This window comes from Haliotis rubra, unplaced genomic scaffold (genome assembly GCF_003918875.1).
Source record: "Haliotis rubra isolate DU_JTF1 unplaced genomic scaffold, ASM391887v1 Scf842, whole genome shotgun sequence".
Lineage (NCBI taxonomy): Eukaryota > Metazoa > Mollusca > Gastropoda > Lepetellida > Haliotidae > Haliotis > Haliotis rubra.
In genome coordinates this window covers 295,859-323,435 of record NW_025767571.1, presented here as the reverse complement: position 1 = coordinate 323,435, position 27,577 = coordinate 295,859, and the positions used below count along the sequence as shown (strand labels likewise).

At 44.0% G+C, this 27,577-nt stretch overlaps 1 protein-coding gene across 1 annotated transcript in view; it reads left to right on the top strand.

Annotated features, from left to right (window-relative positions):
- The window catches only part of LOC124262525 (dynein beta chain, ciliary-like), a 172,263-nt gene that overhangs the window by 105,859 nt on the left and 38,827 nt on the right, over positions 1-27,577 (top strand). The window contains 20 exon segments of the mRNA XM_046697032.1: positions 1,542-1,784; positions 1,786-1,845; positions 2,704-2,874; positions 4,904-5,032; positions 5,889-6,049; positions 6,667-6,793; positions 8,485-8,693; positions 9,631-9,739; positions 10,350-10,501; positions 11,700-11,871; positions 12,873-13,109; positions 16,079-16,321; positions 17,282-17,487; positions 19,236-19,402; positions 20,669-20,819; positions 21,783-21,939; positions 22,313-22,417; positions 22,837-23,032; positions 24,657-24,888; positions 25,664-25,765. Coding sequence (XP_046552988.1) covers positions 1,542-1,784; positions 1,786-1,845; positions 2,704-2,874; positions 4,904-5,032; positions 5,889-6,049; positions 6,667-6,793; positions 8,485-8,693; positions 9,631-9,739; positions 10,350-10,501; positions 11,700-11,871; positions 12,873-13,109; positions 16,079-16,321; positions 17,282-17,487; positions 19,236-19,402; positions 20,669-20,819; positions 21,783-21,939; positions 22,313-22,417; positions 22,837-23,032; positions 24,657-24,888; positions 25,664-25,765 — 3,329 coding nt within the window.

Here is a 27,577-nt window from a genome sequence, read left to right as displayed (position 1 = left end):
GTGGATGTTTTTTTGTTTTTTTTCGTGTAATTTGGACCTATGAAGATCCGGGTTAGAATTCAGCAACCCATGCTTGTCGTAACAGGTGACTAACATGATCAGGTGGTCAGGCTGATTTGGTTGTATCCCAGTTGTGTAGGTCGATGCTCATGCTGTTGATCACTGGATTGTCTGGTCCAGGCTTGATTAGAGAATTAGGCAAGTCTAACCTACTGACCCGTGAAGATCTGGGGTAGAATAGGTCTTCAGCAACCCATGCTTGTCACAGAAGGCGTCACTATGCTTGTCGTAAGAGGCGACTAACAGGGTCGGGTGGTCAGGCTCGCTGACTTGGTTGACACATGTCATCGGTTCCCAATTGCGCAGATCGATGTTCATGATGATGATCACTGGATTGTCTGGTCCAGACTCGATTATTTACAGACTGACGCCATATAGCTGGAATATTGCTGAGTGCGGCATAAAACTAAACTCACTCACTCACTCCAGGCTTGATCGTCTACAGGCCGCCGCCATATAGCTAAAATATACTCATACCAATAATGGTTGTCACCCCCATCAATATTTTTATTGGAGAGGGGTGGGGGTGGGGGGGGTGGAGCGGGGGAGTGTGACAACCATTATTGGCATGCGTATAATATTATTGAATAACTGTAAATAGTTAATCCAATGGAGTTGGTTGGTTTGTTGTTTAACACCGCACTCAGCAATATTTCAGCTGTATGGTGATGGTCTGTAAATAATCTAGTAAGGACCAGACGTTCAAGTCTGGATACAACAGCATGGGATACAATGACATGTGTCAACCAAGTCAGTGAGCCTGATCACCCAATCCCGTTAGTCTCCTCTTACGACAAGCATGGGTTACTGAAGACCAATTCTAACCCGGATCTTCACGGGTCTAATCCAGTGGAGACCAGTATAGGTCTTGAAATCTTCCTGTCTTTATCTGTAGTCAGACAGATTACACAGAGTTACCTCCCTTCCCTTGTAGGGAATCTCTAGTCAACAAAGGTTGACTAGTTGTTCTTGTCTGGTGCTATTGTGTTTTTTGAGAGTTTAAAAAATGTTTGACATGTTAATATGGCAGATTGCTTTATCATGTCTCTTACTCACTATAGAGGCATTTAGTTAAAACAATAAAGACATTGTTGTTTTAATTTTCAATTGTAATCTGTCAATGACGTAAGTTTATCAAAACTGTAGTCAGACAGATTACACAGAGTTACCTCCCTTCCCTTGTAGGGAATCTCTAGTCAACGAAGGTTGACTAGTTGTTCTTGTCTGGTGCTAAATTTTAATGAGTTGAATTACATCTGTTTATCTCAGTTATTACTGTATTCAAATGGGCCTAATTCTGTATGTTTATGTATGGCGGTACGTAGCATTGGATTGTGAACATACAGGCATTTAGTTAAAACAATAAAGACATTGTAGTTTTAATTTTCAATTGTAATCTGTCAATGACGTAAGTTTACCAAAAATTGAGTTTGTACCAGTGGATGATTTTTCTCAAATAACCAAACTATGTTCACTTACAGCAAGAGTCTCTGGAACATCTGAGCCCCTCTGTCCTGGCCAATGTTGGAGTAGTGTGCATGAACACATCTGATGTAGGCTGGAAGCTGATGCTGGTACAGTGGCTGGAGCATCGGTCCGAAGCTGACCGAGACCTGCTGTCCAGTCTGTGTAACAGCTATATAGAGAAGGTGCTGATGTTCTTGACAGAGTGTACACAGCCCCCAATGTTTGGCCAGAAGAAGACCACTGGTCATCTGACCTACAAAGAGAGTCATACAACACACGCCTGAGAACATGGTGCACACTTTCTGCAACCTGCTGGAGGTAGGTCTCTACTGATAGTACACCGCAGGACACCTGGTACACGTTGGTTTAAGAAAGCCTTCAAACATACATAGTGTGGCTAAGAAAAGGCCTTGAATTGAGAGTTTGCTTTTTAAGGCCTTGAGTTAGTGAGTTTGCTTTTATGGCGCTTTTAGATATATTTCATCAATACCAATGGGACTTCAGAAATGGGCTTCACACTTTGTACCCATGTGGGGTAGTTTGCCTAGATTATGCCGCTTTAGAGCTAAGATATATAAGTTTCTGTTAATGTATGGTACTACCTATCTTATGCTACTTGGGTATCAAACCCAGGATCTTTGGCATGATGCACAAACACTTTCAGGGATTGGGAAGAAGAACTTTGACAATGGGCCATTTTCAGGATTGTTAGCCATTTTCTGAATTTAGAATGGGCCACTGCCCTTGTATTAATAGTAAACTTCAAAATTTTAATGGGCCATTTTTTATTCTAATGTGCAAAATGGCCCATGGCCCCTGCCTTTCCCAATCCCTGCACTTTAACCATCGGGCTATCCACCACCCCTGAAGGCCCTGAAACTGGATAACGTGATTTGAAATGTCTTCAATTCAAATTCTGCTTTTAAAGGGCTTGAAAATGTTTTAAGTGACCCGAAAAGACTTCTAATTTATTTTCTGATATCAACCCACTGGCATCCAGGAGGTTAAAGGCCTTGAAACTGGATAATGTTTGCTGGTGAAGCCTTGAGTATAATAAAAAGCCATGAGAACAGATCTTGTTGCTTAATGAAATGACTTGCGATTCTGTTTTATCAAAATTCATAGTGTAGGCCATGTATTTGAATCTATGAATCAAGGATAACGTGTTTGTTTCAGTCTCTAGTGAATCCCTACCCTGACCTGAGTGACGTGGAGTATGAACGCTACTTCAACTTTGCCTGTGTGTGGTCATTTGGAGGAACACTGTCCCTAGAACACAGAGAGTCTTTCAGCCAGTGGTGGAAGGAACAGTTCGAGACGTACATTGACTACCCAGAAGATGGCACAGTGAGTACAATCTTCAGGACAGAGTGATGAGTTGGGCCTGCTGATTCCAGGGTAGAGCAGACCTTCACTCAAATTAGGAACAAGTGATTTTGTAACCTGCTGGTGTCTGCCTTATACTATTGGGAACTTTAAATGCTATTGGGAACTTTAAATGCTACTAGGAACTTTAAGTGGCATCTAAAAGCTGGCATCATGAAGAGCAACAAATTTTTGGATTGACAAATAGATGCAATGTTTCGATGTTGATGCTAACACCACCACTGGAGATGGAAGGTCGCGGGTTCGATCCCCGGCCACGTCATACCAACTGACGTTAAAATATGGTACTTGTTGGACCTTGCCTGGCGCGCTCTGCATTAATGGGTACAACAAGGACTGGTCGGCTTGGAGTCAGTATAATGTGTCTGAGTGGGGTATTAATGTTTAACTGCGGCATGGTACCTCAGTGAGCTAGCACTTTAACACCAGCTTACGTCTGGGCTAGTACAAGCAGCCTCACATACACACGCAGGCACGTCGTCATATGTGTGAAATGTTCTCAAGTACGACATTAAACCCCATCTCACCTCACCTCACCTCACCTCACCTCACCTCACCTCACACCACCTCACCTCACACCACCGCTTGCTTGATAATGGTGTTGGGATTTACACGGAATGTCGCATCTTTTGCAATAAAGAAGTTGTCAACTCATACAATTTGTTTCTCTGCTATTGGGAATATCATATCTTTATTACACATTTGGCTTTCACCTGATGAAGGAGTAAGAATACAATGTTCACGAATAGCGTCTGACCCTCTGACAAATCCGGCAGATTCGCCAACGGTCAGACAGAAGTCTACAACCCGCCGACCCAAGCGTCTGACTGTATATTTCACAATGACTTTGACTGAAGTTGTTTTATGTGACATGTGACACTTGTTTGCTGTTTATAAATCTTACGTGTGTTAATAATTTCAATGCCAATCATAAGAAATGTTAAATCTGAAATGTGTGTTTAATTTTATTCTATGGGTCCTGTGAATTTTCAGTGGGTCAGACAGACATCTGAAACTTACAGGACCCAATGTCCTGTTACTTTGAAACACCATTTGTGAACACTGAGAATATACTCCAAAACTTTGTGTTCCTCACAATAAAGAAGTTGGCGTCCATAACTTCTCACCTGTTATGTGTATCACTTCTAGATTCTGTTCAGACTTTATATGGCGTTCTGCAAACTAATGTTGAATTTATGGATAGGACAAACTTTATGGATGAGCAACTTCTTTATTCAGGTGATGCAACGTCTCGATACAGATTCTTATAGCGTTGTCAAGCAGGTATCCCTGCATCGCTGCATCACTTGAATAAAAAAGATGATCATCCATAAAGATTGTCCTGATCTGACTTTCCAGCTTCTGAAAATGCCACTTGTTGGATTTATGGAAATAGCTGTCAATATTTTAGTGTCGGTAAATGTCTTTTAAACCTAATAGCCTATACTTGCCTTGGAATATTGATCGACTCTGACAAATGGCTCAAGTTATAATCTGTATGACCACTTGGTTGGATGATTTTCAGTTGTTCCTGTTGTGTAATAACAAAAATTTATCATCCAAAACTGTGTTCCACAGTAGATATCGCTTGTGTGAGATCAGACACAGTAGATTTTGTACAATGCCCTGACAATGCTATGACGTCATGAACTTGTTGACGTCACAATGTTATGACATCGCTGCACTGCAAATCTAATGGCAGTACTGTGTTCAGAGATGTACATTTTTCATTGAAAACTAATGAAGAGTGATTTTTGATGATAAATAGAATCTCACCCTCGTGTCTTCTGATATCAAATATATCAACACTCGTTGATAAAAGTAAAAATATTCTATTTGTTACTTTATCAACTCGTGGTGATACATTTGATATAAAAAGACACTCGGGTGAGATTCTCTATATATCAGGATCAAGGCCTGATGTAAGTGAGTTACTCCCGAATTGATTGACAGGTTGTTCATCACTGACTACCATTATGCTTGTTTGTAGGTGTTTGACTACCTGGTCGACAGTGAGACTCATGAGTTCTGTAGATGGAGCGACATCGTCCCCTCCTACACAGGCACGCCACATGAAGGTATCCCAGCGGATGCTTTTGTCCACACAGTCCACATTGAGGTGAGTCATAGGAGACACATGCTTTCATAGGATTCTGTAGATTGGGTCACCTTGTTCTCTTCTACCTTTTGAGATAGTCATGCAATGATGGTGATGATGTTGGTGGTTATTAAAGTTTGTGTTGCTGACATTATGTGGGTGATCATTATGATGACTTTGGTGGATGTTGCTGCTGCAGATGGTAGCATTGTTTTGATGATGATGATGATGATGATGATGATGAAGATGACGCTGACGACAACGTCAACGACAAAATGATGATGATGATGATGATGACAATTATGATGATGATGGTGGTGATGGTGATGATGACTTTGGTAGATGTTGCTGCTGCAGATGGTAGAAATGTTTGATGATGATGATGATAATGATGACGACGCTGCTGACGACGTCAACGACGACTATGATGATGATGACAATTATGATAATGATGGTGGTGATGGTGATGATGACTTTGGCAGATGTTGCTGCTGCAGATGGTAGAAATGTTTGATGATGATGATGATGATGATGATATTGATGATGGTGGTGATGGTGATGATGACTTTGGTAGATGTTGCTGCTGCAGATGGTAGAAATGTTTGATGATGATGATAGTGTGGTGGTGGTGGTTATTGTAATATTGATGTTGACATAATCACAGTCATCATGATGATGAGTTTCGTAGTTGTTGCTGCTGCTGCTGGTAGCAATGTTTGATGATGATGATGATGATGATGATATTGATGTTGACATAATCACAGTCATCATGATGATGAGTTTAGTAGTTGTTGCTGCTGCTGCTGGTAGCAATGTTTGATGATGATGATGATGATGATGATGATGATGATGATGATGATCACTCTTCCCTCTCCAGCAACTCCTGCATCTGCTGGGCCTGCTGTCTGATGCGGGTAAACCGGTGATGCTGGTTGGGGAAAATGGCTGTGGGAAAACCTCCATCATCAATGAGAGAATCCGAACTGTGTGTTCCGGGGAGGTGGCCGAAGTGCTGTCACTCACAGTGTACGCAAACAGGTAACAACAATTTTTTTATTTTTTTTCAATATTTTTATTCATTTCAGTGAAGCATACAGGATGGCATATGAATATGGTTGGATGAAATAGTAGACAACCATGATGAGTACTAAGAAGGTGTAGTCCCGAACCCGACACATGTTACATTTGATTTTTATAAAGTATCATCATACAAAAAGTAGTATAGTGAAATATCCAGGTAACAACAATTAGCAGTATTAACCAAACAACATTGTAGTCCAGCTTATGTTGATCTCAATGAACTCACAGGCACCTCCTGAGACTACCATGTGAATCACCCGTGAAGGTCCGGGTTAGAATATTGATTTTCAGTAACTCATGCTTGTCGTAAGAGCCGACTAACGGGATCGGGTGGTCAGGCCGGTTGGCTTGGTTGACACATGTCATCGGTTCCCAATTGCGTAGATCGATGCTCATCATGTTGATCACTGGATTGTCTGGTCCAGACTCGATTATTTACAGACCGCTGCCATATAGCTGGAATATTGCTGAGTGCGTCTTAAAAAACTAAACTCACTCACTCACTCACCATGTGAATCACAAAAAATGATGTTACCCGAGGATTGGCAAAAATAGTGTAACTTCAATTGTTACAGGTTCTTGAATGCACGTCTCCTGTATGAACGCCTGGACGAGAGGCTGGAGTGGAAACATGGTAGAACATACGTTCCAAAGGGCAACAAGAGGCTCCTGTGTCTCGTGGATGACCTCAACTTATCTCAGGTATAGTTAGGGACAAAACTTGACATTCAGGTTGTTTATGTTGAAGAAATGTCAGCAGATCACTTGAAGTCACCTGGTAGTTCATTCTCTTCCCACAGAGGTTACCTGTCATATCTTCCTTTGCACCTCTGTTCTAATACGGCCATATTTCCCGGTTCTCGTAAAATCCCCTTAGCGGCAAAAGATCGCAACCCGAATTATCTCCCTTCTTTCTATCCAATCAGAACACGTGTTACATCGACTTAGATTCAACTTGACTAACACAAGCAAATGTGGGGCCACAAATATCCCCCATCTGCCGGGGACTTGTGTTGATGTTACACACAAGACGTTTAATGGCTAGCTTGTCCGTTGTCAACGAGGGCGATGGAGACGCCACTGATCTGCCATAACATGACTGAGTTCTGTCTAGAAGAAATGTTTGCGCATCGCGCAGGGGAAGAAGTTTAGTTTTCTTGAAGCATACGGAAATTACTGAGGCCTTGCGAATGATCAGTTTTGAAACAACGTCGCTGATTGCACAACTAAATCTGATTGCCTCCAATCACGAGTCTTGAACGCTCACACCATGAAAGGGCTGTATTAGAACAGAGGTTACGTAGGAAGATATGACAGGAGTAACCTCTGTGGGAAGAGAATGCTGGTAGTTGAGAACCTTTTTCATTTGAGACGGTGATATGCAGGCAATGGCTTTGAGATATTTTTTTATGGGATTTATGTTGCAACAAGTTGTTTGGCGGAGTTGCATCCCTTGTCATGCCAGGATCTGCTGATGGTGTTTCTGAATCCTGGGTTCTCTCTGTCACTGATCCTTGGTCTGCCAGCACTTACCCATTTTGTGGGTTTGATAACTCTTGTCATCTATGTATGACATATCAACTTTGTCCTTTTCTTACTAGTGTTGGGAATTGGTTAAAATCTCATAATTGATGATTGGTTCATTACAACCGATCAATCATCGAAAATAATTGGTTAGCGTCATTTATGAAATGTGTTAATGCACACAAGTATATAAGGAAAAAAACATGTAGTTCTTTGGGGGTTTTTGGGGCAAAATTTCACATCTTTAAAGGATGACTAGTCTGGAGGAACATAAATTTCTTAGAGTCTTTAAGATAAATTCAATCATGACTTGGAATGAGCTTGTAGTGCTTATGAAATGTAACAGACAAAACCAACCTAGTGAAAATACTGTTAATGAAAACAAGTGTTCTAGAATTGTTTGTGTTCGATTATGAGAAAACATGATCGATTGCTTGGTCGTATAGTCACTGCGACCAATCTTCGATTATTTCAATTAATCGGACCACCACTATTTCTTACACATCAAATCCATGCTTTGATAAATAACTTTAAAAAGAAGTTAAAGCATTCCTATTTTGTCATTTATAACATTGATCGATGATTATGCTGTTAGTAACATGATTGTCTGGTCCAGACTTGATTATTTACAGACTGCCGCCATATAGCCTGAATATTGCAGAGTGCGGCATTAAACAACAACCAAAGGAAGCCAAACCAAATATGATATGGCATGTCATGTCATAATAATTTACCTGGGGCCATGCGAAGAAAACCAGCTCCTCTTTAACTTTTTTTCAGTTGTCTATAGCCTAAAATGCTGTTCAAAGAAGTCCCACTTACACTTAAATATGTCTGGAGATATTCAAGCACCTGTTGTATGTATTCAGGTTGACAAGTACGGCTTCCAGACGGCCACGGAGCTGGTGCGAGAGCACCTTGATGATGGCGGCTTCTACTCCCCAGCATCACACGCCTGGCACTATGTGAAGAACGTCACCTACGTCACCACCATCAACCCCCATACGACAGCCAGCGTGCCCAAGCTCAGCCAGAGACTTCTCCGGCACTTTGCCATATTTGGTTGTCCATACCCAGGGTAGGGGTTCTGTGTTCTAGGTCAAGACCAGTCACCACAAGTTTTCAAGTTTTTGTTTCAAACAATTGGTTTAATTTAATTTTCGTTACATTTTCTAAGCATTTGATGTTGTCTTACTTGCTTTGGCATTTGATTTTCTTTTATTGCATACAAATAAGCACAATGTTATTTTGCATTGTCCAAATAGATTCACAGCATGGAAATAGGTTTAGTAGGAAAATTGTTATCTCACACAAGCAAATCCTTATTCTCCTATGAATCAAGGCAATTCTCAATTCTAATGAAATAATCAGAGGTTTCCAATAATAATAATCACCTCTGATTTGAAAACAATGATTTGATGACCATATGACCATGGAAGATAATTTTTCAATCAAATTAATCTTTCTGATTCGTTGTGCATGATTAGTTCCCTATTCATTTTAACATAGTTGAATCTACAGGTAGCGTAGATCTTAACTGAAAGCATAATGTTCATCTCTTATTCTTGGAAATCAATTGGTGATTCTTATGTAGATGGGGCGGTGGGGTAGCCTAGTGGTTAAAGCGTTGGCTTGTCACGCCGAAGACCCGGGTTTGATTCCCCACATGGGCACAATGTGTGAAGACTATTTCTGGTGTCCCCCGCCATGATATTGCTGGAATATTGCTAAAAGCGGCGTAAAACTAAACTCAGTCAGTCAGTCAGTTCTTATGTAGATGGTGCAAGTCAGATTTTCACTAATTGAGAAAATATAGAACTAAGCTGTATTGAGGTGAATTTATTACTTAGGGGCTTACCACTACAGGATTCCATTCCACATCACTGCCGTCTTTTACTGCATTGTAAGTTTCTGATTATTGCATGGCTTTCTGAAGCTGAATGATTTCTCTTGTCTTGCTGGAGTTCTATTGTGAGTTCTATGTGTTAGCACTTGCCTATCGTGTGTCTGTACAGGAGCACTGAGCTACAGACTATATTCACTACTCTCCTACACACACACTTCGTCACTCCTGACTCCATTGTGTCCTCGTCACACCACGGCAGCAGCATCCACGACGACAAGGTGGGTATGGGTTCCGTAGTGTTGACCTGCATGTAACGTAGTGTTCTATGGGTTTTACCAAAGTGGTAAAATATCTGACACTGCATGCATCAGTTAGGGCTTGTCCTAGACATTAAGCTGGTAATACAAGACAAATCTTATGGATAAAAACTTCTTGGTTTATTTTTCACAACGTTTCAGGGCTAGTTCTTGCCCCTTCTTCAGGTGAATAATGGTGATAAGATTTGTCTTGTATTACTACACCAACTTCTAAATGCCTTTGAAGAATTTCAATAAGCTGGTACATCATGACATTACTTAAACACTGTTCGGAGCAACTGGTACACTGACACTCACACTGACACTCACACACACACACACACACACACACACTCACTCACTCATTCACTCACACTCACACTTACTTACACTCACTTACACTTACACTTACACTCACACTTACACTCACACTTACACTCACACTTACACTCACTTACACTTACACTCACACTCACATTTACACTCACACTTACACTTACACTTACACTCACTTACACTCACACTTACACTCACACTCACACTCATACACATACTCGTACACAGACTCACTAATGTATTTCTGGTTCATCAGAGCACCCGACTAGAGGATACAGTCAAGTCGTGTGTCAGCCTCATCGTCAAGGTAACAGTGGAACTCCAGGATAGGCTGAGGACCATGTTCCTCCCTACAGCTCCTCGATGCCACTACATTTTCACCACCAGGGATCTGTCCACCATCTTCAGGTAACATGGACCATTTTAACCCTGCTGCCATGTGGTACTCTTGCCACAACTCCTTCAACTATGTTGCATTATGATCTTTTCTTGACAATAGAGAACATCCAATTCAAGTATATTATGCATCCCGTCAGGAGTGTTCATTTTTTTAAAAAAGGCATTCAGGGACAAGTTGGGGTCATTATTAATACCCTATTTAGGTTCTGAAGATTAAAATAACACTCACAATACGGGTGTTAACGCTGATTTGAGAGGCATTATTCTTATTTTGCCGGAGATTTAGAGGAAAATGGATTAATCATATGATGTATTCATCTTGGGTCATGGAATTATTGGAAAGTTTTTCAAATGTATCTTATTTTATTATATGTTATTTCAGTAAGCCCAAATCTTACTAGTGTTAGAAAAAAACATGCAGTTGTCAGTCATTAAAATATGTCTGATGTGTCTATGATTCAATACAAGTCTATAATGTAACATTTCCAGTAAGAATCAAATGGTTCTTATCCTACTTCCGATTTCAGCAACCATTTGACCAACTGTTTGGAGTTTGGATCCCTATATTTATTAAAAAGTTGGTTTAATCTGTTGGTGATGCATTGGTGTATCCAGAGGGGGGGTTCAGGTGGTTCAAACCACCACCCCCACCCCCACCACCCCTTTGAAAATGACTTAAGACCACATTGAAGGTTTTTTTTTTGCATTGGCAGAGCCAATGGGTGGTTCAGGGGTTCAAAAAAAACAAAGAACAAAAAACAACGCCCCCACCCCACCCCCACCCCTCTCAAAATTCCTGGATCCGCCCATGTGATGACACTAAATGCCAACTACAGTTTCTACCCAAGTGGTGGCTCAGTCATCTAATGTGTGGCAATTTGCTGTTTACAGTTGTATACTGTTGGCAGGGGCTTCAACTCTAGAGTCATACAGATTGTGTTTCTATAGGAATATATGAAAGCTGAAAGTGTAGTCACCTGTGTTTGTGGGTTAGAATTAGTCTTCAGCACCCCAAAAAGTAACAAGATTGGGTGGTCAGACTTGCTGACGTTTCATCGTATCCTAATTGTGTTGATTGATGCTCATGATATCAGTCATTGGATTTTCTGGTCCAGGTTCAATTATTTATAAACCACTGTCATATGTCTGATATATTGCTGAGTGAGACATTGAACAACAAACAAACAAAACCTGTGTTTGTTTGCAGGAACATCTGTTTGTCCCAGCAGCCCGACTGTTCACGCAAGAACATCCTCCACCTGTGGCAGCACGAGTGTTTCTGGATCTACGGCCGACGGATGGTCAATGACGTAGACTTCCGCCGCTTCAAGCAAGCCTTCACCACAGCAGTGAGGAAACAGTTCACCAATGAAGAACAGGTAATAAATGATAGCAGTCTGTACCAAAAACATCCCCATCTACTGACCCAAGTTGTCGCTCACTATTTTCAGTATTCATATGACTACAGACGTTTATTAGCTGAACATATTGCACTTTCTACTGACCCAAGTTGTCTCTCACTATTTTCAGTGTTCATATGACTACAGACGTTTATTAGCTGAACATATTGCACTTTCTACTGACCCAAGTTGTCTCTCACTATTTTCAGTGTTCATATGACTACAGACGTTTATTAGCTGAACATATTGCACTTTCTACTGACCCAAGTTGTCTCTCAGGATTTTCAGTGTTCATATGAATACAGACGTTTATTAGCTGAACATATTGCACTTTCTGCTGACCCAAGTTGTCTCTCAGGATTTTCAGTGTTCATATGAATACAGACGTTTATTAGCTGAACATATTGCACTTTCTGCTGACCCAAGTTGTCTCTCAGGATTTTCAGTGTTCATATACAGACGTTTATTAGCTGAACATATTGCACTTTCTACTGACCCAAGTTGTCTCTCAGGATTTTCAGTGTTCATATGAATACAGACGTTTATTAGCTGAACATATTGCATTTTCTACTGACCCAAGTTGTCTCTCAGGATTTTCAGTGTTCATATACAGACGTTTATTAGCTGAACATATTGCACTTTTATTCGTGTGAGTGGTGTCGCCAGTAGTTTCGTAATGCTCATGCCAAGCATTGATGACTGAGTTTGAAATTTGCATTGCAGCAAGTAGGTCTAAAGTGGTCCAGACAATCTGTTGAAAAATTGAGTTGTTGTTGAGATGTTCCTAGATTAGACTGTTGGGATTTTCAGTAGGCTGGAACAGCAGGAAAGGTATGTCTACATTATAAGTTTGGAAAGGGATGGATTAGATGAACCATTCAGGAATGTCGGATACAACTACAGAACCTAAGACACTGTTACACTGGAGTTGTTACCATGAGTTGTCCGCATTGTTGTCATTCGTTGTTTTTCCTGGACAGATCCAGTTGGTCACCTCCAACAAGCCCCCCATGTTCAGCAACCTGATCGAGCAGGACAGCGGCATCGTGACGGCGGGCAGGACAGACTCGCGCCACAGCGCCAACGTGTCGGAGAAGGATGCCAAGACTGACCTGTACAAACCCATGTCCTCCCTACAGGAGGTGAAGGAGCTCATGGAGAGAGGGGTTGAGGAGTACAATAAGATACACCCCCGGATCAAGCTGGCCTTGTATAAGGTGAGCTATGTTGTATTAAAAATCCATCGATCAGGTTGGCCTTGTATAAGGTGAGCTGTGTTGTATTAAAAATCTCTTGATCAAGCTGACCTTGTATAAGGTGAGCTATGTTGTATTAAACATCCCTAGATCAAGCTGACATTGTGTAAGGTGAGCGCTATGTTGTATTAAACATCCCTAGATCAAGCTGACCATGTATAAGGTGAGCTATGTTGTATTAAACATCCCTAGATCAAGCTGGCCTTGCATAAGGTGAGCTATGTTGTATTAAAAATCCCTCGATCAGGTTGGCATTGTATGAGGTGAGCTGTGTTGTATTGAAAATCCTTTGATCAGGTTGGCCTTGTATGAGGTCCGCCCCCAGAGCTATGTTGTATTAAAAATCTCCTGGGCCCACTTGCACAGAGCAATCTTAGTTACAATCAATCTTAGGGCCTTACAATCAACTTTACAATCACCATACAATTGCCCTAATCCACTTGCACAAAGCCGATCTTAGAGCGATTGTAAGACGGCGTGTATTTAAGATCGCGATCTTAGTTAAGATCGAACTCTTCAACGGTGGTGGTACGAATTTCTTAAACTCGACTCCCGTCTACAGTTGTCTCAAAGTGCGCATAACATGCTGCGCAAATAAAAAGTGATACTGGTCCCAGCACACAATACATACCTCCCTCAATCGCACCTTGCATAATTTTCAAGAAAAGTCCGAGAAATCTTAGAAGGAACCGATTCATGGACGATAGCATATATTTTTCTACATTCTAACTGTCTTGATTTATGAACTGAGAATGTGATATTGCAACCACAGAAATACCTACCCATGTTTTATGAAAATACTGAAATACTGAAAAATACATGAATAAATTTGGATCTAGATTTAGTGACTTAATTATGGAACTTAAAATAACAAATATAAACAGTATTTCCTATGATATAACACCTAAATGTATGATTTGCCAATGGTTGTCAATGAGACGTTGTTTAATACACAGCTGTTGGGGGAGGGAGGGTAAAATCCTAAATATAACCTAGAATAAAATACAATAAAACAATGGCTACAGAAGTGTTGTAAAGAATGCTTGGCAGGGAATTACGTGCATTAAATAATATTTCAAGAGAGTAGTTATTAAATCACGTTATTCACAGTATATTAAATATTTAACCCTATTAGCGTTGATTAATATTTTCTTAAAGTGAAATTCTTGAAACAGAAAATTTTAATACCCCATCATGTGTATATCCCTATTTGATGACTACTTGTATATATTTAAATTGCATAATCAAATTTAGATTTATGGATGAGAAAGAAACTTGATTTTGCACGTTAACTTGTATCTAATTGTAGATTACTTTAATGATAAACTAAGTCAAAATCACTCCATGACAGAAAAGAGATATCAGTATGTTGAGCTCTGCAATTGGGCATGACAGACTACGGCAACGGCATATGCCAAGGGAAACCACTCCCATCTTAGCGATAAAGTCAAATTATCTGCTCTTGAGTTAATGAAAAGGTCACGGCCATTGTTAATCGTGACGGACACCATTCTCGCTATTATCCTTTCCTTGATTATCAAGAAGGTATGTTGGTTCACACTTATTCCAACATTGAATCGGTGGGAATAGTACTATGTGATATCGACTGATAGTTATGTGTTTCACTACAGTAAATAAAAAATGTATCCGGCGTTAAATCAGTTGTGCATTCTCCGTGTTGTTGAAATGTCGAGTAGAACCACACAGTTTCATGCAATATAATTGCAATCTCCAAACGTAAAGCTGATTATTTGCGTGAAACAGACACTAATTTGAATGCCATTTCTAAAATGATCTTAGCTCCTTACAATTGGTCCGGACCAATTGTAAGTTTCGATTGTAACTTACAATAATCTTAGCCTACAATTGCTTTGTGCAAGTAGATGGCGATTGTAACCGAAGCCTAAGATCGCGATCTTAAGGATTTACAATTATTGTAGCGCTAAGATCGTTCTGTGCAAGTGGGCCCTGATCAAGCTGACCTTGTATAAGGTGAGCTATGTGGTATTAAACATCTCTTGATCAAGCTGACCTTGTATAAGGTGAGCTATGTTGTATTAAACATCCCTAGATCAAGCTGACCTTGTGTAAGGTGAGCTATGTTGTATTAAACATCCCTAGATCAAGCTCACCTTGTGTAAGGTGAGCTATGTTGTATTAAACATCCCTAGATCAAGCTGACCTTGTGTAAGGTGAGCTATGTTGCATCTGGTAATATACACCAAAGGATCAAACTGACCTCTATAAGATGAGCTATGTTGTATAAGGCAAGTTACAGACCCCCAGATCAATATGGCTTTGTATAAGGTGAGCTATATTGTATCAAGTATTATACACAGCCAAATCAAACTTCTCTTGTATGAAGTGAGCTATGTTGTACTATACATCCCTGGTGGATGCTTGTCTTGTACAAGGTGAGCTATGCTGTAACAGCCAAATGAGCACCTTTAGATAAAGTTGACCTTGTATAAAATCAGCCATGTTGTATCAGATACACACTTTCCCTCTTCCCAAATCCATTCACTGCCTCCGTGGTATAGTGGTTAGAGCACCTGCCCAGAGAGCGGAAGGTCGCAGGTTCGATCCCCGGCCACATCATACCAAATATGGTACTTGTTGGTCCCTGCCTGGCGCTCGACATTAATGGGTACAACAAGGACTGGTCGGCTTGGAGTCAGTATAATGTGTCTGAGTGGGGTATTCATGCTTAACTGCTTCATGGTATCTCAGTGAACCAGCTTAAGTCTGGGCTAGTACAAGCAGCCACACATACACATGTACCTAGTCATATGAGTGAAATATTCTTAAGAACGACATTAAACCCCATTTCACCTCACTTCACCCAAAATCCATTCTATATGTTTGATGTATTCAAGATGGCACTTCCAACAGGTTATTCATCATAACAAGCTGTTTGTGTTTCCCTTCAGACTGTCATAGAACAGGTGTGTCGCCTAGCACGGACCATCGCCTCCCCCCACGAAGGAGCCAACACAGTGCTGGTTTCGGAGGGCTGCCCAGGACGATGTACCATCATCGTGAAGCTGGCGGCCAACCTGTGCAACTACACCATCTACCAGATCAATCCCAGCCCTCTGTCTGGAGCCACAGAGTACAAGATGGAGCAGTTCAAGGCTGACCTGGTCCATGGCTACACCAGGGCTGGAGCCAAGGTAGTTCACACACAGAATATTTGGCAATTACTAACAATTTGAATATACTTCTCTAAAAGCTTTCTTCCCAAAGCGACATGCCTTTATATAACTGAAATACTTTTCAAAGCACCTGTCAACCAAAGTCTACATACTGGCAGCTGTTGGTATACTTTCTTTAGGTGCTGCATTGTGTAATAAATAAAATATTTGCTTGTCAGTGTTTGAGGCCTGTTCCATCACCATCATATGGCTACACAGTTGCTAAATGCAAAAGAAACCCCGCTCACTCACTCACTCACTCACTCACTCACTCACTCACTCACTCACTCACTCACTCACTCACTCACCACTCACTCACTCACCATACACAATCACCCTTTGACCCGCCAACCCACATCACTCCTCAGACACCGGTATCACTCCTCAGACTACCACATCACTCCTCAGACTCCCGTATCACTCCTCAGACTCTGTATCACTCCTCAGTATCACTCCTCAGATTCCCGTATCACTCCTCAGACTCCCGTCTCACTGTTCACTCACTGGCTCCTACTCACTCCTGACCGCCTCCATGGTGTAGTGGTTAGAGCGTCCGCCCGGAGAGCGGAAGGTCGCGGGTTCGATCCCCGATAGCGTCATACCAAAAGACGTTAAAATATGGTACTTGTTGGTCCCTGCCTGGCGCTCAGCATTAATGGGTACAACAAGGACTGGTCGGCCCGGAGTCTGTATAATGTGTCTGAGTGGGGGTATTCATGCTTCACTGCGGCATGGTATCTCATTGGGCTAGCACTATAAAACCAGCTTAAGTCTGGGCTAGTACAAGCAGCCGCACATACACATACACACGCATGCACGTTGTCATATGAGCGAAATATTCTCAAGCACGACGTTAAACCAAATTTCACCTCACCTCACCTACTCACTCCTCATGCAGCGCTTCTCATTGTTCACTCGTTCCACCTTTATGTTCCCTAGGGAGAGAAGATTCTTCTGCTGCTCCACGAAGAGGAACTGCTGGATGAAGACTTCATCGTTTTCCTCATAGAGTTCATCGTGTCTGGCTCTATCACACATCTGTTCTCCTATGAGGAACAAACCACCATTATCAACTCCATCAGGACTGAGGTGACCCAGGCAGGACTTACATACACGAGAGATGTGGCCTGGAACTTCTTCCTCAGGTAAACACACTCAACACTCATATCCATTTCTAGCACACCCATGAAGATCCTGTGCTTTTCGTAAGAGGCGGCTAAGGGGATCGGGTGGTCAGACTCCATGATCTTGTTGATACATGTCATCATATCCCAACTGACCGCCTACATGGTGTAGTGGTTAGAGCATCCGCACAGAGAGCGGAAGGTCGCGGGTGCGATCCCCGACCGCGTCATACCAAAAGACGTTAAAATATGGTACTTGTTGGTCCCTGCCTGGCGCTTGGCATTAATGGGTACAACAAGGACTGGTCGGCCCGGAGTCAGTATAATGTGTCTGAGTGGGGTATTCATGCTTCACTGCGGCATGGTATCTCAGTGGGCTAACACTATAAAACCAGCTTCAGTCTGGGCTAGTACAAGCAGCTGCACATACACATACACACGCATGCACGTCGTCATATGAGCGAAATATTCTCAAGCACGACGTTAAACCCAATTTCACCTCACCTCACCTCACCTCATATCCCAACTGTATAGATAGATGCTCATGATGTCAGTCACTGGATTGTCTGGTCCAGACTCAGTTATTTACAGACTGCCATCATATAGCTCAGGGGCGGATCCAGGATTCTGGAGAAAAGGGGGTGCACATAAATCATGAAGTCCATAGGTTAGGGGGAAATGCTCCTCAAGGAATATTGTTTGGGAGGATAAGGGGGTTGCGCATCCCCGCTCTGGATGCCCCCTGAAGCTGGAATATTGCTGAGTGCTGCACTAAACAGTAAACATACAAACCATATCTAACACAATATTTGTGTTGTTATTCATTTTTATCATGAAACAGAGACTGCTTGTCTGTAGGTTCATCTAGCTTGGATGGGTTTAGACACAATGACTAATTGGCAATTCTGAGTCAAGTGAAAATTTGACATCAAGTTGAAGGAAAATAATATCATAATGGCATGGTTAATATCATAATGGCGTGATTAATATCATAATGGAATGGTTAATATCATAATGGAATGGTTAATATCATAATGGCGTGGTTAATATCATAATGGCATGGTTAATATCATAATGGCATGGTTAATATCATAATGGAATGGTTAATATCATAATGGCATGGTTATTATCATAATGGAATGGTTAATATCATAATGGCGTGGTTAATATCATAATGGCATGGTTAATATCATAATGACATGGTTAATATCATAATGGCATGGAATGGTATCATAATGGAATGGTTAATATCATAATGGAATGGTTAATATCATAATGACATGGTTAATATCATAATGGCATGGTTAATATCATAATGACATGGTTAATGGTTAACATCATAATGGCACGGTTAATATGATATGGGCGGGTGGCATATCATAATGGCATGGTTAATATAATGGCATGGCATGGTTAATATCATAATGGCATGGTTAATATCATAATGGCATGGTTAATATCATAATGGCATGGTTAATATCATAATGGCATGGTTAATATCATAATGGCATGGTTAATATCATAATGGCATGGTTAATATCATAATGGAATGGTTAATATCATAATGGCATGGTTAATATCATAATGGCATGGTTAACATCATAATGGCATGGTTAATATCATAATGGAATGGTTAATATCATAATGGCATGGTTAGCATCATGATGGCAGTTAGTTTCACAAATTACGGGGTTAAATCAAGATGGCATTATTTAACATCATAATGGCATGGTATAATTATAATAGCACTTGTGTGACGTCTTTGGCAGGACTGTGAGGAACAACTTCCGTGTGTGTTTGATCGCCGGCCGCGGGGGACAGAAGTTCCAGCACCGTTGTCGGGAGTATCCAGCATTCACCAAGAACATGAACCTGATCTGGTTTCCTCACTGGAGCAAGTCCCAGCTGGTGGAACACGCCTTCTATCATCTCGCAGGTAGTTCACTGTTTTTGAGTCTAACTGTTGTCTTGTGCAGGGGTAATCCTTCATTGGTAGAGACACACATAGAGAATCTTGAAATGAAACCATATATTGTTCAGTCAGTACATTATTTTACCAGGGAAACATTGTTCTAGTGACCTATGAAGATCCAGGTTAGAACTGATCTTCAGTAATCCATGCTTGCCGTACGAGACGACTAACAGGATCAGGTGGTCAGGTTTGCTGACTTGGTTGACACATGTCATCGTATCCCAATTGCGAGATCGATGCTCATGCTGTTGATCTCAGGATTGTCTGGTCCAGACTTGATTATTCACAGACTGCTGCCATATAGCTGGAATATTGGTGAGTGTGGTGTAAAACTACACTCGCTCGCTCAATTGTTCTAGTGACTGACTGACTGAGTTTGGTTTTACGCCGCTTTTAGCAATATTCCAGCAACATCACGGCGGGGGACACCAGAAATGGGCTTCACACATTGTGCCCATGTGGGGATTCGAACCCGGGTCTTAGGCGTGATGAGCCAACGCTTTAACCATTAGGCTACCCCACCGCCCTGTTCTAGTGAAGTCTCTGGGTGAGAATGGGTTAGAATATGTTTGATGCATGAGGCTACCTTTATCATAAGGTGGTGAGGCTCACAAATTTTGGATGTCATACAGTTACAGGTAGGGTTGTTGCTCAAATTGTCACTTGAATATTTACAGACATCTGTCATATAGCTTGAATATTGTTACATCAAATATGTCGGGAAAAAAATACATTGATTTCGAAAACATTTTATTTGATAAGTGATTGAATCAGAGGCCTGTTGTAATTTTTGAGTGGCTCAGTAGAAACTTAGCAGCACAGGGACAAAGCCAAATGATTTTACTGGTCATACCTTTCTGTGTGTCAAGTGGCAAAGTGAGGATTAATAATAATTTATGATTACAGTTAAAGCAATTTTCCGCTGATCCACAGATTTCCGCTAATTATATTTCAAATTGATCAATTCTGTGAATTGACCGCCCCCTGAAACCCCCATTCAATGACACAATATTAAGTTTTCAGCTGAAACTAGATTTTCCTGGTGCCATCCCTGTGATTAAAAGATGCAAACCATTTCATGGAATCATATAAATTCAAATGGAAACATTAGTAATTGCCTTCTTTTGCGAAATTGAAAGTAGTCTGCTTTGTAAAACCAGAAAATATTTGTGACTCAAAATACTATTCCCATTGTTTAAGCAACATTAAGCAGCACGTTTGTATGTGTAGGTGTTGAGTGGATGTCGGATGTCCAGCGTGAGAACATCGCTCACATGTTAGCCTCCATGCATCTCGTGCTGCGGCAACAGGACGGGCAGGAGAGGGACTCAGGGGAGTACGGACACATCACCAACACCTCGTACGAGAAGTTTGTTGAAAGGTATGTCACAAGACAAAGTGCACTTTGTAGAGCTGATCACTTTCATGTCAAATTTGAGTAAAATGAGCCTCAGCATTGTACCATATGGCCAAGGACATGCCTTCTGTTGACAAGGAGTATGTAGAAATGTGTAATGCCATCCCACAGATATCATACTTGCCTTGACTTCTTTGATCTAAGTGTCCATCTTGGATCAGAAGGTTGTGGTTTGAATCCTGTTCAGTTTTAATGGCCACTACATACTGTATATGACCGTAACTAAGCCGATCTCATGGCTAAGCCGAGGTCCTAACTGGACCCTTAAAATAAGTATCAAAATGGTATGTTCCGTAGATAAGCTGAACCATCAACCTACATTTCATCGTGAAATCATCATCTGAAATAGAGCGTCAACATATCTATGCATCTTAATCCTGTTGTTACACCATCTCGTAATAAAACAGATATACTTTGCATATCTGGACTTATGTTAGCAATCTAGTTTATTACTTTTCCTAAAAATGTCAAAAAAGAATGTTTATATTAACTGCAGTGAAATCTTGTGTCCCGATATTTACAACTTTGGTCCACATTATTCACAGCAGTCACTATTCTATTGCATATGCTCATGCCTCGAAATGAAGTGTAGTTGACAGAAAGTATATGATATGTAGGGAGACTCTGGGTCTCTTCCACAAAGCGATCACTGTGCTAAAGTGATCGTAACTCTCATAATTTAACATTGTCATACTACTGTTTCGGCATCAAGCGTTTTGTGGAACGGGCCCTGGGTCATTAAATGTAACATGTAGGGAGACTGTCTCTTCCACAAAGCGATCACTGTGCTAAAGTGATTGTTACTCTCATAATTTAACATTGCTGTACGACTGTTGTAGCATCAAGCGTTTTGTGGAACGGGCCCTGGGTCATTAGTTATAAAGATGCAGTCTGTCAGAGACTTAGAGTACACATGATGTGCTGCAGGTTCATCTCGCTGACATGCAGTCGATACAGCGATGTGAATGAGATCCAGATGGCCGTCACCCAGACTCTGCAGCAGATCCGGCGGGAGAACGAAGTGGCCATCAAATTGAAGAAGCAGCTGGAGCATGAGATGGTGGTGCTCACTGAACGCAAGGCTGTGAGTTGACATGCTTGTGTGTTAAGGAACCATGTACATTGTATGTAAGGACCCCCAGAATATTAGTGTGCGTGAGCTTAGTTTTACGCCACACTCAGCAATATTGCAGCTATATGGCGGCGGTCTGTAAATAATTGAGTCTGGACCAGACAATCCAGTGATCAACAGCATGAGCATCGATCTACGCAATTGGGAACCGATGACATGTGTCAACCAAGTCAGCGAGCCTGACCACCCGATCCTGTTAGTCATCTCGTACAACAAGCATGGGTTACTGAAGATCAATTCTAACCCGGACCTTCACGGGTTTTAATGATGGCAAGCTGTGTGAATGGTATTGACAACAGTGTGATAAAGACTGATATGTTTCCAGGGCACAATCAAGATCTTGTCGCAGATTGGGCAGGACACAGCCATCACTGAGCAACAGATCAAGGTGGTGAAGAACCAGCTGGAGAAGATTCACAAACTCAAGAAGGTGGGTACCCTGAAGACTGACTGAGTTTGGTTTTAACTTTTAGCAGTTGTGAAACATTGCTTCTAAGCACTGACTGTTCTTGACACTGCTTTTTAGCAGTATTCCAGCAACATCATTGGCGGGGGACACCAGAAATGGGCTTCACACATTTTACCCAAGTGGGGATTCCAACCCGGGTCTTCAGCGTGACGAGCGAACTGTTTAAACCACCAGGCTACCCCACGGCCCCGGGTACCCTGAAGACAGTGACATGAACTGAAAATGTAATATTTCATAAAAAATGACTATTCAGTTGAAACATTGCTTGTAAGCACTGACTGTTCTTTGATTCCATGCTTCAGTTGAAACATTATCTGCAAGCACTAACTAGTTTACAATGATATGACCCCTGTAGACATGTACGTGTGCCTGTGTTTCAGCTGCTGCCCGAGTACCAAGTGGCCCATGAGAGAGCTGTATACAAGGCTATTGCTATTGTGGCTGACACCAAGAAGGTCGTGCAGAACATGAACATTGACAAGCTGGCGGAACTCCGAGCCATGTCCAAACCTATCATCGACATCGAGGACCTCATGGCTACCATCATCATGATCTGTAAGTACCGGTCAACATGTGGTCACAATCTGTTTTAAACTGGGCATTCAGGCTGACTGTAGCTCTTGAATTTTGGACGCCAACACTTTTCTTCTGAATGCTTTTAAGTGCTTGATTTTCGTATACTAGTAAGTATGATAAAATATGTGGAGAAGAATGTGCAGCAACACTCATGGGCTGGTTCCTGATTATATCTGTCACCAGTTTTGGTGCAAGTTTATTTTGCTGCAAGTATATTTTGCTCCAAGTATATTTTGCTCCAGTACTTTCAAGTCATGATTTGACTAAAAGCTTGTCAAAAGTTTTGCTGAAGGAAGAGTTTGGTGTAGCAGACTCTCAAACTTATTTGCAATTACAAGTATTTGTAGAATATTGTAGACTATCACGAGGAAATGTTATACAGTTTTGATCAAGTTAATTTGGTAAACACTTTCACATCATGTTCATAGAGATCGTCCTTGGGGTACATATTATGCATTTTCCAAGCTGAAAATGTCCTGTGACAGTTGTATCAATGTTTTTTGAATAAAAAGATTGTACAATAAATAAACTCTTTTATTTATTATACGGCCCCCACCTCACGGAGTTACCTCCCGTTGCGCATGCGCACCAACTGGGTAAGCACCTAGGCCCGTATCATCATTCCTTCTGCTGTCACTGCCCCTAACAGACGCATGTGTCGAGCAGAGCTGACCTTTTCAGAACGAAAAAGAATAATGTCTGGAACACCACCTGTATGTATGGTCTTTATTACCTTTGCAAAAGGAACAGTAAAGCTTTGCGGTCGGTTGTTTCATAATTGTGACTTTGTATTAATTATTTTACGCTTAACTTTCCCGCGTGGTTTACGCACATGTTGCTCTGCCATGGCGGGAAGTTTAGCGCCACGCGGTTGTAATATTGCGCATTGAACCAACTATTTCTTCCCGCGGTAGCCTTCACGTATTTTCAATGTTTTCTACGCGGTATATATGCTGCTGGTCCGCCGCTAGCTACATGCTTGCGCGTTTGCTTTCAGGCGCTTTCTCCTGTTCGGTCTGTGGACAAAGTATTCCACGGGCCGACAGGCACGACAAATGTATTGTCTGCCTAGAGAAGACCGCCATGAGGCCGAAACCTGTGAAATTTGTATGGGGTTTTCCCCCGGCTCAGAAGCGAGGGCTGCCGATACTCTCTTTATAGAGAGATGCGGGAGGCGGAGGGGAACTTACCCAGGTCCCCCGCCTAAGGCTAAAAAAGTCTAAAGGGAAAAATCCCGTGAGCCAGTCCCCTGCTCCCGCCCCTGGTAGCGGCTTTGACATGACTTTAATCACACAGATGTTTCAGCAGCACGCAGACTCGGCGATGAGGTCCCTCGCTCATGAGTCGGTTGGAGGACTCCGCAGGAGTTCCTCGCCCACTCTGAGCGCGGGGGCGGAGAGTCTTGGGGATCGCCGAGCCCGCTCGATCCCTAGGCCTTGAGGCGTCTGTCGACCCGTTGCCTCTGGCTTCGGGTCCGGACGCCTCGGCTGCCCCGAGAGGGAGGTGCTCCCAGTCCCCTCTCGGAGCTGGCGAGGGACCGCTGATGATTCCTGGGGTTCCGATCCCCGCGCCTCCCCCCCCCCATGAGAGCGGGAGGCACCAGTTCTGCCTGGTATGCCTCCAGCGTCTCGGGACCGGGGTCCGTGCACGCCTGCAGGCACTGACGCGGGGCACTCTGTCTGCTCCTCCCTCTCTGTTGTTCCTAGTGCTAGGCCGCCCACCGGGTCGGGGTTCGGGTCCTTCTTCGCGAGGGAGACTCCAGCCTCAGACTCGGCTCGGGCGCCGAAGTCGATGGATACTGGGGAGGTCGAGGAGCAGGAGGGTGCCTTCCGCTTCTCTTCTTCGCTCTGCGGGAGGTCAGGCAAAGGATTGCCGAAAGTACCTACCCCAGGCCGCTGTGCCTGTTAGCAGCTCGACTCGGCTGAGTTCCGCTTTGCCAGGCGCAGGCGCTTGCCCCTAGGCAGCCTACGCAGACGCAGCTCCGCATTCTTCCATCGCTAGTCCAGGACGGTCGATCCCTCTTGTCTGGTTCTCGCCTCCGCTTTGACTTGCCGGAGCTTGTCCGGAGATACCAGCTTGGGGAGGATTCCCTGTTCGTGGTACCTATCGTGGATGAGTGTGTTTTCACTTCAGTCGCCTTTGGGGAGGCTCGGCTTCCTCCGAGCAGCTCCGCTGCTCGGCAAGGGCGCAGTGACTCCACCGCTTGCTCCCTCGCTGGCGCTTCTGCAGCATGCATGCACGCACTCTACGAGGAGGTTTACAGGAACGCTATGCAGCAGGTCAGGGTGGTGGTCCATGAGGCCTACCTCTCCTCGATTCAGAGGTCGGCCCTGGAAGCGGAGGGGCATGCTGGTGACGCTTTCACCGCATGTCGTGGCTACTCCGCCAGCTATCTGAAGTACAGGCCCACTCGCGCTGCACTTTTGCGGTCCGCTGCGCCGACGGTGATGTGCGCAGTCATGGGGATGCGCAAGCTGTGGCTGTCGACGCCTCGCTACTCGGCAGCGACACAGCAGACCTTGCTGGCCCTCCCTTCCGCCTGGGAGCCACCCTCTTCCAGGGGCACAGCAGGTCATTCGGGAGGCTGCCGCTGCAGCTACCTCCTTCAAGGACTCTAAGGCCTTGTTGGAGCACCCGCTGGGTGTCTCGCCCTCGGCCTCCCGCTCCTCCACCTTCCTCCGCTGGGGTGCAGCCTACACCCGAAGTCCGCTGGCTGGCTTCGCCGCTTGGCAGGTAAGCGGAGGCACAGGTCCGCCAAGGGTAAGGGCAAGGAGCAGTCCTCGACTAGCTCCCAGCCTTTGCTGGCGCTGGAGAGGTCTGCCCCACCCTCCCGCTAACCCATCAGGCTGTCGCTCAAGCCGCGGTGTCACGCCCAGTCAGTCAGCTCCGCTTACTCGGACGACGCGACGCCGCCTACCCGACGCCCCAGTGGGAGGTCAGCTTCTCTATTCCTGCCGGAATGGGAGAAGGCTACACAAAACACTTGGGTGCTGTCCACCATCAGTGTAGGCCATTTACCACTGTGGAAGCGGTGGTCCGCCTCGACTTCACCGCATACGCCGCACTCCGTGCCGCCATGTCAGGCAAGGGCGACATATTGCGCGACGGTTCAGGCTCTGCTGGACAAGTCCGCAATCGAGCGCGCATTCCACCGGGAGAGGAACAGGCGGATTTTACTCCACGCACTTCCTCGTCCCGGAAGAAAGACGGCGGTTCCGGCCCCATTCTCAACCTCAAGGGGTTGAACCGCGATGCTAGAAGTACCATCCTTCAAGATGGAGACACTGCGCCGGGTGATCTCATCTGTTCAGCCCGGCGATTGGCTCACGCCAATCGACCTAAAGGATGCGATTCAGATGTGCCCATACATCCATCGCTCAAGCAGTACCTTCGGGTTCTCTTTACGACGGATGTGTTACCAATTCAGGGTGCTCCCTTCGCATATCGACTGCCCCAAGGGTGTTCACCAAGCTCATGTTAGTCCCGCTACCCTCGCCGCCGCCGCAAGGAAGGCGCTTGTTACCCTTACCTCGACGACTGGTTGCTCGGAGCACTAACACAGCCAGCGAGCCTAGATGCTACTCACACAGTGATAGACATTCTAGTTCGACTGGGGTGGATCATCAACCTCAAGAAATCCGACCTGGTACCCACCCAGGACTTGGTTTTTCTCGGGCGCCAGGTTCCAAACGCACAAGGATCTAGTTTCCTTTGTCGCCCGACCGATCACCAGAGTTCGGGAGATGGTGTCTTCGCTCTCTCCCAGCCCCAGGCACCAGCACGGACTTGGCTCCGCCTACTGGGCCATATGGCGGCGACGATCTCTGTAGTGTGGCGGGCGCTGCTGAGGATGCTCTCTATACAGCAAGCTTTGGCGAAGTCTGTGGGCTCACTCGGAGGACCTGGAGCGCAGTCTCACAGTCCCCGGGTGGTTGACACCTCACCTTCAGTGGTGGACCAATGTCGGAATCTCACCAGGGGGTCCCCTTGAAATCCCGGACGCCAGCTCTCACAGTTCAGACCGGCGCGCCCTCACGGGCTGGGGTGTTCTGGGCAGTCTGTCGGTGTCCGACTCTGGTCCGGGTCGGGCCCACCTTCACATCAACGTGTTGGAACTGAGAGCTGTGCGTTGGTTTTCGAGCCTTCAGAGAGCATGTCCAGGGCCAGGTAGTCCGCCTTCAGTTGGACAACCAGACGCCATGTCGCACATCCTGAAGCAGGGCGGCACGGTGTCCCCAGCGCCCGGGAGGCGGGACTTTCTCCTCTGGTGCCACTCAGTGCGCATTGTCAGGTACTCCCTGTTTATCTCCCCGGGCTGGAGAACGTGCGAGCAGACGCCGCCTCGCCGATCCTGGCCCCGCGACGAGTGGATGCTCGACAGGCAGATTTTCAGAGTTATCTCCCAGTTGTACGGGGTCGCTCCAGGTGGATCTGTTTGCGCCCGGGCGGGACGAAATCAGACACCCGTGTTCTGCTCTCGGTCACCGACCCAGGGCGCTTGGCTGCCGACGCCTTCCTGCTGGATTGACGGGCAAAGTGCTCTGG